Below are 10,812 nucleotides of genomic sequence, written 5' to 3'. Positions count from 1 at the left end.
TTTTTCAATATTTGTTTATGTCATAGAAAATAAGTTGGAAAATAACTTATTAATGTTTTACTTTTTTCAAGTTTATTAAAATAATGAGGCACAAACCTTACAAATTAAAAAGTTGAATGAGAATAAAATTGAAAAAAATATAATTTTATAAATTATCTCAAATAAAATAAATAATAATCAAAATAATAGAGATCAAATCTAACAAATAAAAAAAAATTGAAAGATGAAGAGATTAAAATAATAATAATTACCATTTCATAAATTATTTCAAATAAAATAAGTAACAATCAAAAGAATAAGGACTAAATTTGATAAATAGAAAATTTCAATTAAAAAATAATAAGGAAAAAGCAAATAACATTTATAAAAATAAGGATCAAAGTTAATATAAAAATTAAATTCTAAGGGATGAAATTAAAAAAAAAATATTCAAAACAAAATATATATAGCAATCAAAAGTTTGAGGACCGAATTTGATATAATCAGTAAATAATATAACATTTCTAAATTTTTCACAACTTCTGAAAAATTCTTTACGCCCAAAATAAAAATAAATACTTTTTTGAAAATCAAGTTAAATTTTTATTTGATTAAAAATTATATTTTATTGACCAACCTTTTTAATATTAATTAAATACATGATCAAACAAACACAATAGCATGCAAAAACATTATTGTGCACGAAGGAATCATTTTATTAAAATCATCAACCCATGTAATAACGTAGTTTCAATGATTTATTCTGACAAGAAACTGCTCCCATGATTTTCAACGAGACCACCACCTAGAAATCAGATTTTAATTGCCAAGAAAACTCTCCTCGTCAACAAACAACATGAAGGGAATCTCTCTGCCATCACTGAATTCAGTGCTGCTGCTGTTTTTCAAATGCGAGTCTCGTCAGCATGTTAAAATAATGCATACACTATGCAATATCCTCACCCCCTCCGACGTAGAAAATCCATCTCTAAATATATATTTCGAGGAGGCATCTCTAGAGTATGTAGAGCTTGGCGTCTACAATAATATTAGGTGCCTGTCTAATTATGATCTGTGAGTGGGTGCGGCATTGACCTTTGCACGCAGACAAAATATGGGTTTATATAATCAAATCAAATCAATTTATAGCTGAATTGTTACACAAAAATAATAAATGGTGATATGGTCCCGGAATGAGTAGACAGGGGAGGGAGAGTAGGTGCTGTGTGCAGGCAGAGGCGATGCCATTTGCCTCTGCTATGAGTTTTTTTTTTTTTTTTATTATTTTTTTTTTTTTTTAAGTTTGTGTGTCTTTAAGAAAGGAAGTTTCTTTAGGCTTTTTCTAGAACTCGGTCATAAAGCAAGAAACAAATCTATCCCATTGTTTTTTTATTACCAGCTTGTATCTTTAAAGCTGTATTCATCTGCTTAAAGTTGAACTATCACTTTCTACTTCCTGTCGGGAGTGATTTAAAAAAAAAAAAAAGATTCAATTGTAACATAGTTTTAGTAATTTAACAAATTTAGAACGGCTTATAGGGAGGTGATCGTTGTTTTTTAAAGTGTTTTTTTATTTGGAAATATATTGAACTAGTGGTTTTTTTAAAAAAAATTATTTTTAACATCAACACATCAGAATAATTTTAAAACATAAAAAAATTAATTTTAAACAAAATTAATTTAAAAATTTCATCAAACGTCATTATAACCTTTGCCGTAATTAGCTAGTTCCCATGGTTTTAAAAACTACAATTTGATCCTTTTTTTTAAAAAAAAAATATTATTTTAATGTATTTTTAAATAAAAAATACTTTAAAAACATAATTAATGTTACGGTAACAAATGCTCGAGAATTATTAGTTACGATGATAATAACAATGATATTTAGATTAAAATAGAAATTGAAAATAAAAAATCAATAATATCAAAAATATTTTCTTAAGCGTTTGATACATGAGACCGTACACGTAATTCTCGAAGATTGCCAGTAGGATTTAAATTCATTATTCTCATTAAATCTTTTAGCATTTAATAAGTTTTGCTATTGTATTAGATATTAAAATTAAATTTAGCTCACATTCACAATAACGTTTAATTTTATCCTGTTGGCTCACTTGTAGCTTTACAAATTATTATTATTTATTTATTTGATATTATTATATAAATAATTTAACAATATCCACTCGAGACAATATAAAAATATATTTTTAATAATTTGATTTTATTGTATGTACTAGTTTTATTAATGGAGTTATTACACATATTAAGGAATAACTTTTTTAACACTTGTAAAATTGAATTTAATTTTATATGTGAATAGCTTATTATAATTTTTATTTTTAAAATAAAATATTAAATCACATAATTGGATTTAGATATATTATTTGTAATATTTATAGAATTAAATTTAATTATCAATCTTGACTATTTTGTGTTTAATTCAGAATTATAAGGTACATCTTCTCAGTGAATAATTTATTTATTAAAAATATATTACGCTGAACTTCCTCATGCTGGCCTTCAGCATGGAGCTTTTTCAAAACCATACCGTTTGCTTATATTCAACAGGACTGGAAAATTATTTGTTTATATTTTGTATTATAAAAGAAGTGTTTAACTGTCTACCTTTAATGGGAAAAAAAAAACTATGGAATAAACAAATAAAATATAGAAAAACAGAAGAAAAAAAACTCATCTTGCAATTATCCATGTTAGTTACCAAATAAAATAGAGAGCAGTAGGGTTGAGCAAAAAAATTAAAAAATTGATTAAACAGAGAAAACCAGAAAAAAATAACCGAAAAAACCGAACTGTGAAAAAAACAAATTAAAATTTTCAAAAAAACCGACCGGTTCGGTTTTATAAGCCTGAAACCAAAAAAATCAAACTGAACCGAATCCAAACCGAAAAAAACCAGAAAAAACCGAGCCAAACCGAAAAAACAGAGCCAAACAGGTTTGAACCGGTTTTTGTCCTAAAAAACCGAATCGAACTGGTCAGTTTGAACTGGTTTCGTTTTTTTTTTTTTAAATTTCAGTTTGGTTACTTTTTTTTGATAAAAACCGAATCGAACCGAAAATAATCACCACCTCCAGAGAGTGAAAATAATCACCTATAGAGAGCAGTTCTTTGAAATTAATCAAACCATGATTGTGCCATCTATCATGCTTTGCATCCACTATTCTCCATTTTCTCAATAGATAAAAATTGTTTTCATTAAATACATAAGTATTTATCTATTAAATATAATGTAAATAAATGTTTGAAAAATCATATTTTTAGATAGGAGAAGGTAGCATAGATGCATAATTAAAGTAAATAGAAGTTTTTGTTGAAGAAAAAAAATATTTCTGAAATAATATTTTCAATATTAAAATTAAAAAGAGTTAATTTGCAATTTTCTATGTGATTTATTTTTATTCACTTTTTATAATTTGAATTTTATTTAGAATTCAAATCAATACTCTTATAAAAGTTTCAAACACCAGAATTGGTTTAACTCTTAAAATTAAATTCAATTTCAAATATTATAAGCATAATTAAAGAGGGTATTTTAAAATGTGATAACAATTATTTTTTAAAATATTTTTTTGTTAAAAAATACATCAAAATAATATATATACACACACATATATATTTAAATTATTTTTAATATTAATATGTTAAAATGATTTAAAAATATAAAAATATATTTTTAAAAAATTTAATTTTTTTGAAAACAAAATTTCAAAAGCGTTTCTAAACTATTTGAAATAGCTGTTCAGCTTTCTATTTTCATTTTCAAAATAAAATAAAATAAAATATCCCTCGTTTGGCTTGGCTCGGATCTGATTGGAAAGAAACAAGAAGAAAAGTTCATGTGGATGCCATGTCAGGTAGTAAAGAGTGTACAGTACAGCTCACCATCCCTAGCTTCCTATTACCCTCGGCACACCCACCAACAAATCCAGCCCACCCCCCTCCCACTCAAACTCCAATAAAAACACCCACCAAATCCTCCACTCTCTTCCTTCCCTCCTCCAAACTCCACCATCATCGCAATGCCGTAGCCCCCACCCTGCCACCACCACCACCCCCGCCTCCTCCTAATGGGAACTTGCACTTCGAAACCTCCAAAACCCAACCCCTATGCCCCATCAGACACCGACCCTCCACCCCAACTCCCATTCCAAACACCATCACAACATGACCTGCCTGCCACCCAAACTCAAACCCCCAAATCCCCAGTCACACCCTTCCCGACCTCCAAAGCCTCCCCCTTTTTCCCTTTCTACACTCCTAGCCCTTTCAAAAAGACACCTTTCAAATCAACCACTTCTACTCCTCTTCGCTTCTTCAAGAAATCCTTTGCTCCTCCCTCGCCCGCGAAGCACATTAAAGCTGTGCTTCGCAGGCAAAACAAGAAGAAGAAAAAAAGTGGGGCAGAACCGAATGCCGAAGAGGACGATGATAATGAAGAGGCAGTGGAGTTAGATAAAAGGTTTGGTTTTTCAAAAGAGTTTACTAGTAGATTGGAAGTTGGAGAGGAAGTGGGGAGAGGACATTTTGGCTATACTTGTTCTGCTAAGTTCAAGAAAGGTGAAAGAAAAGGTCAGCAAGTTGCTGTTAAAGTCATACCCAAATCAAAGGTTGGCACCTTACCTTAAGATTTTTGTGTTTCTATTCGTTTATCTGGTGGATCTTCTTGTTTGTTAATTTGTTTGTGCATGTGGGTTTTTTGTTTTGTTTTTTAAATAGTAGTTTTTTAGTGTCGAAGTTGATTTGCAGGTGGTTTTTGATTTTGGGTTCATTTTAAAGTTATTTTGCTAGTTTTGAAGTTCCAATCTCGAATCTTTGGCTACTTTTGTTGTTCTGTGGTTTTCTGTTGTCTTATCTCTTTTCTTTTCGGTTTAAGTTAAAAAGGAAAGATAAAATAACCTGAATTTGGACGGATTAAAGAATCATAATGACGAAGATATTGCTTGGGATCTTCTGTAGGGGGGATTTTGAATGTAATATTAAATGGACGCGATTTTTATGATTGGAATTTTGAGAGTGATAGGCATAACGATTGATCAATTTGTTTATTCGTTGTTTTGGTCAATGGCACTGTGTTCGGCACTTCTTATTGTGGGTATTCTATGTTCGTAAAGTAACTATTTGGGCCCATAAGTGCGATTATTCTTCAGCAATCTTTTTGTGAGTGGTTGTCAGCAAAGCGCGTGAGATGATGTTAATGCTCCTAAGACAAAAAGTTATGAAACAAATGTGAGTAACTAGGAGTGTGGTTAAGCACTTTTGGAGTGTCAATATCATCTCCCGCAAAGTGCCTGTAGACTAAAAAAGAAATGGAACAACAATTGAATTTTCCTCAATATGTTCAGATTATGCTTTTTTGACTCTTATCTTATATTTTACTATAGCTGCTATAATTTAGTAAAAACAGTGAAATATCAAATTATGCAAATTGCTCAAATATTATGACGGTATCTAATTGCTGAGAAGGATCACTGTCTCAATTGGGGTCTTCATTTATTTTTTTCAAAATAACATCTTGCTTGTTTTGGAGTTAGAATCCTGAATCTTCTGGTTCTTGTGGTTAATTTTATTCATGTTTTTTATTTGTTTTTAAGAAACTGGATAAGCAACTAAAATTTGGAAAAAAATAAAATAGAGAGGGATAACAGCAGATGGTACTGCTCAGAATCTTTATAGAGGGGAAATATTGGATGTAAGTTTAGATGGATGTGCATATCGGAGTATAATAAGCAAAAAAAGTTAGCCATTTGTTTATTTGTTGTTTCAGTCAATTTCAAGAGGCCCGAGTCTCTTCTCTTATGTATGGTTTGTTACTGTGTTGAGCACTTCTTAAATTTTCTTGACATGTTAAGTTACAATTTGATGACATCCATTCGTTGACAGTTGCTACAAGTTTGAGAGCAGATAGTTCAATTGTTGTGACTGGACCTAAATGATGAGAAGTTTCATTATCTCAACCGGGGTCTTCACTTTGACCTACATTAAAATTGATGACCTACACAGGCGGTGAACTTCTGCTCACCACCTTCTTACTCTCATGAGCATACTGGAATGGGAAAAGATTGTAGTTTGATCATTCTCCACTATTGATGCCAAACACATTGTTCGGATTGTAAAATCTCCATCAGACAGCTAACTCATCAATTTACAGTATTTCTCTTCCAAAAAAGAGATGCTGAATTGCCTATTGGGCTTATTTTGTGACTTCTCTATTTCTGTGCCCAATCCACTAAGTTTCCTGCAGTTAAACTATTTCCTCCAAACATGAAATTATGAAACCTGTTTGGCCATTGTAAACATGACTTGGAAGACTGGTAGGAATTTATACATTACCCTGTCTGGCTTTTGTGGTGGTTAGTATCCCGCTAGTGGTTCAAAATGACTAAGACTGTATTTATTAATATGTTCATTTAAACCCCTTAGAAATTAGTTGTAGTGTTTTAGAAAATAAAAATCATTTCAATATGAGAGTTTAAGGTTTCTGAATTGACATGGTGAGACCTTTCGACATTGCTCATTTATGTTTAACTATTACTGCATATCGTCTCATGTTGATCGCTTCAATGCTGTCAGATGACAACAGCTATTGCAGTTGAGGATGTAAGAAGGGAGGTCAGGATATTGAAGGACTTGACAGGACACAACAATTTAGTGCACTTCTATGATGCATTCGAAGATCTTGACAATGTCTATATAGTGATGGAGTAAGTGGAAAATACAAAGCAGCTTAAACTTAAAATAACGTGTCAGTTTTTCTTCTATAAACATATTGATAACTAATTGTGGTGCAGCATGCATCTTCTGGACAATTTTTCTGAGGACCATTAAGATTTTCTAGTTTGAGTCAGAACATTGTTTTGTAATCAAATGATGATATGCTTATTGGTATGTTTAGTTTATGACAAACATGGATATGTAGAAGAACAAATCAATGAGAAAATTGCTTGCTGCATGCGTGAATTCTTTAAGAGATCTTTGACCTCCTGAAAGTTGATTGCTGGATATGGATATTTCAGGCTATGCGAAGGAGGGGAGCTCCTAGATAGAATACTTTCAAGGTGATTCTTTTAGCAGAGGATAAATCAAAATCTGAATTGTGTATTTAGGTTTTCCTATGTTCCTCATTGTAGCTTCTAACTAAGTACTCTGATATTGTTTTAGGGGTGGGAAATACTCAGAAGACGATGCGAAGGCTGTTATGGTGCAGATACTAAATGTTGTTGCATTTTGTCATCTACAGGGTGTTGTGCACCGAGATCTCAAACCAGAGGTGGAACATACTCATTCCCTTTTCATCTCATTTCTTTTTAGTGGGAGAATCATCTGAACACAGAAAATACGTTTACCCCTTCAAACACAATGGTCATAGGAAATTCAGATGTGGATAGTCCATTTTTTTATGATTTTTCTGGAATGTAAAGTGACCTGATGAGGTGATGTTTGAAAAGGGAGGAATGTGTTGGGACGTCTCCTTTGCTTCATCTAGTTCCGAAGAAGAATGATGCTTTACATACAAATTGCACTGTTTTCCAAGCATACAAATGTTGTTTCTTCATGCTTGCTTTGTTAAACAAAGCATCACCTCACTCTCATGGGCTAAACATGTGGGCTATCTCCATGGGCTAGGTTTTGGGGTCCCCACTTGTATCATATTTATAAAGTTAAACAAAGAAAAAGTAAACACAACTGGCGCATGTCATTTCCTATGTGAGATCATTTTGCTTGCCATCTCATATCTTTTCTAAGAATATATTGCATGATTGCTTCATGTCCTCTTTATCTATTTTCCTCTTTCATAATCTAAGTTCATCCATTCACTTGGTCAGAACTTTCTATATACTTCTAAGGAGGAGAACGCTCAGCTGAAAGTTATAGACTTTGGCTTATCAGATTTTGCCAGACCAGGTTTTTTACTTGCCTGAATCTCATCCTACTTGACCTTGGGTGTTTGAGTGGGTGTTTAATGCCCTTGGTGTTTTGCAGATGAAAGACTTAATGACATCGTGGGAAGTGCATACTATGTGGCACCTGAAGTTCTGCATAGATCCTATAGCACTGAGGCTGATGTATGGAGTATAGGCGTGATAGCTTTCATTCTTTTGTGTGGTAGTCGTCCATTTTGGGCCCGGACCGAGTCTGGAATTTTTCAGGCAGTCTTGAAAGCTGATCCCAGTTTCGATGAAGCACCTTGGCCCACCTTATCTCTAGAATCAAAAGACTTTGTTAAACGCCTATTAAACAAGGATCCAAGGAAACGAATTACTGCTGCTCAGGCTTTGAGTTAGTGCTTCACTTACTCTCTTGTAGTTCAGTCTTAACCTCATCATTAGGAGCCACACTTCATTATCTTTTGTTTGCAGGTCATCCTTGGATCCGGAATTATAATGATGTAAAAGTACCTCTTGATATTATGATATTCAGGCATATGAAGGCATACATGCGGTCATCATCTCTGCGTAAGGCTGCTTTAAGGGTGTGTATTCATTTATGGTGGCAAAATAGCCAAAGAAAGCCTATAAATTATACCCATTGGTAGAACACATCTCATAGTCTTTAAGCCATATTGTGTTTGTGATTCGTGTCTTTAGCTTGCAAATAATGTAAAATCCGCTTTTTCTCTAAATCCTCTCTTTAATATTGACTCACATTCAATCGTATTGAGGCTTTTGTTCAAATGAAATTCCAGTAAAACCACAGCAGACTATCTTGATTTCAAGTTCTCTTGCAATCAAAAGCAGTAAGCTTTGTCACTTGCCTTCTAATTAACCTAGAACCCTTTTATTTTATGGCATCGTCTTGCAGGCATTGTCTAAGACATTGACAGCGGATGAACAGTTTTTTCTGAAGGAGCAGTTTGCTTTGCTAGAGCCAAAAAAAAGTGGCAGCATAACCTTGGAAAACCTTAGGATGGTTGGTGTTCTCTTCTCTTTTATATCTGAGATGGCATGACTGCATGACTTTATAGTGAAAAGCTTTGTGCCACTCATTTTATATTCTGCAGGCCTTGATGAAAAATGCAACAAATGCAATGAAGGATTCTCGCATCCCTGATTTTCTTGCCTCGGTATATGCCAGCATTTAGTTGTTCATGACTTTAGATGATCATGTGCTTTTAGTTCGATGTACCCGGGCCTTAATTTTCATTTCATGACAGCTAAATCAACTTCAATACAGAAGGATGGATTTTGAAGAATTCTGTGCAGCTGCATTGAACGTTCATCAGCTGGAGACTCTTGATCAATGGAAACATCTCGCCCGTTCTGCATATGAGATTTTTGAAAAGGATGGAAACAGGGCAATTGTAATTGAGGAGCTTGCTTCAGTAAGTTGGAATTCTAACATGTTTGGGAAGGCATGATGATTCATGATATATTTATTGCTACTGCTTGCTTCGAGCACCAAACTAAAACCTCAACAAACTTGATATCTCATGAGCTAATATACTGACATCTTAAACTTTGGCTTTTAAAATGTCTAAAATGTGACCGGTAAATGGTTAGTGATGGTCAAATGCTGATAACCTATCTAGTGACTGGCCTTTGAAGTATTAATGAATGATGGCTGTTCTTGTGTAAGTAGTCTCTAGTACTTGAATAGGAACAAGAAGAAACTAAAGGGTTAAGTAGGGTACGTTCGCCTTGTTCCCCCTCCCCCTCCTCTATTAGTCGCATTTAGTTTGCTTGAATGCCATCTTTTTCATGTTTCTTTGTAGCTCACGTCACCCTGTGTGTGCATTGCATAGTATACCAGCATTTTAGTAGGATTCAAAATTGGATTTTTTAACTGCAAGGTAATCTGCACTAGTAAATTTACCCTGTGGACCCTGGGAAGGGACAAGCCTACCGAGACATGTATCTATGTTTTCACTAACAGTCTGACAAACACTTGCACTTTTGTAGTAATTTTGGGATGCAACTAGACATTTCACCGTGCTAAGTTTTCACAAATTGTTGTTTCAGGAACTTGGGCTTGGCCCCTCCATCCCAGTTCATGCCGTTCTCAATGACTGGATAAGACATACTGATGGGAAGCTAAGCTTCCACGGGTTTGTCAAGTTGTTGCATGGCACATCCAGCCGAACCATTGCTAAGGCACAGTAAAGAGCTACTATATCTATGTTCTGTTGGATGTGCTGCTTATTCTTTGCTTCTAGGGCAAAAAAAAAAAAAGAACAAAGAAAAAAGGTGTGATGTAAAATCTAAGATGCTCACATTAGTAGCTGAAGATCTGGAGCTTCGTTGAGCATACCTATTAGAGCATCGCTCCCCTCATGTCACCAGCCTTAACCCTCATGTCATCTCTGAGGCGTCTGAGCCATTCAGAATGTGAGTGACCATGAAGATCACTGCCATCGTTGTGTAAAGATATATTTCAGGTTTTTTCCAAACAGGCAAGGAAACTTTCTTGTTCCCACTATGGATGCTTCACACATCTTAAATGTTGTTCCTAATCATTGTTGTTAATTAATACATGTTTGTTTTGTTTAGCTTTCAACATCGCTTCATTCATATCCTTTAATTATGAGTCCAAACTAGTTCATAAGCACAAGCACAGAAATTAAGATGACTAATTAGTCTTTCATCAAGGGATATCTAATTTCCTCCATTTTGTTTAGTAGCGTAGGCCTTTCGTCTTTTTGGAAACTACCCTACCATGTTCCAATTTGGAGTTAATTCAGTAAGGGAGATACTGATTCTCTCAACACCAAATCAGCAGGCCACTATAGAAAAAGTTTCTTGCACTCGAATATTTAGTTATTAGATGCCTAGTACACACCTCGGCTTCTTCTAAAGTCCATTCCTCCATAACATCCAC

The 10,812-nt window shown here is 33.6% G+C and overlaps 1 protein-coding gene across 1 annotated transcript; it reads left to right on the top strand.

The window, feature by feature from the left end:
- Positions 1-3,925: 3,925 nt before the first annotated feature.
- LOC18097816 (CDPK-related kinase 5) lies at positions 3,926-10,491 on the top strand. Its single transcript, XM_006384378.3, has 11 exons — positions 3,926-4,607; positions 6,571-6,701; positions 7,014-7,055; positions 7,159-7,267; positions 7,824-7,902; positions 7,981-8,277; positions 8,358-8,470; positions 8,800-8,907; positions 8,999-9,061; positions 9,152-9,319; positions 9,957-10,491. Exons 1-11 carry the CDS (start codon positions 4,068-4,070, stop codon positions 10,095-10,097), a joined length of 1,791 nt encoding a protein of 596 aa, XP_006384440.1. The 5' UTR covers positions 3,926-4,067; the 3' UTR covers positions 10,098-10,491.
- The last annotated feature ends 321 nt before the right edge of the window (positions 10,492-10,812 follow it).

The sequence above is a fragment of the Populus trichocarpa genome, chromosome 4 (genome assembly GCF_000002775.5).
Source record: "Populus trichocarpa isolate Nisqually-1 chromosome 4, P.trichocarpa_v4.1, whole genome shotgun sequence".
Classification (NCBI taxonomy): domain Eukaryota; kingdom Viridiplantae; phylum Streptophyta; class Magnoliopsida; order Malpighiales; family Salicaceae; genus Populus; species Populus trichocarpa.
Note: the sequence above shows the minus strand (reverse complement) of the source record. Positions and strands in the feature narration are given on the sequence as shown.

Bases quoted from the DNA above. Each gene is read 5' to 3' on its own strand.
- LOC18097816 (XM_006384378.3), top strand. From the start codon at position 4,068: ATGGGAACTTGCACTTCGAAACCTCCAAAACCCAACCCCTATGCCCCA. The intron at 7,056-7,158 runs GTGATTCTTTTA...ATATTGTTTTAG, and splicing joins CTAGATAGAATACTTTCAAG to GGGTGGGAAATACTCAGAAG. The intron at 7,903-7,980 runs GTTTTTTACTTG...GGTGTTTTGCAG, and splicing joins ATCAGATTTTGCCAGACCAG to ATGAAAGACTTAATGACATC.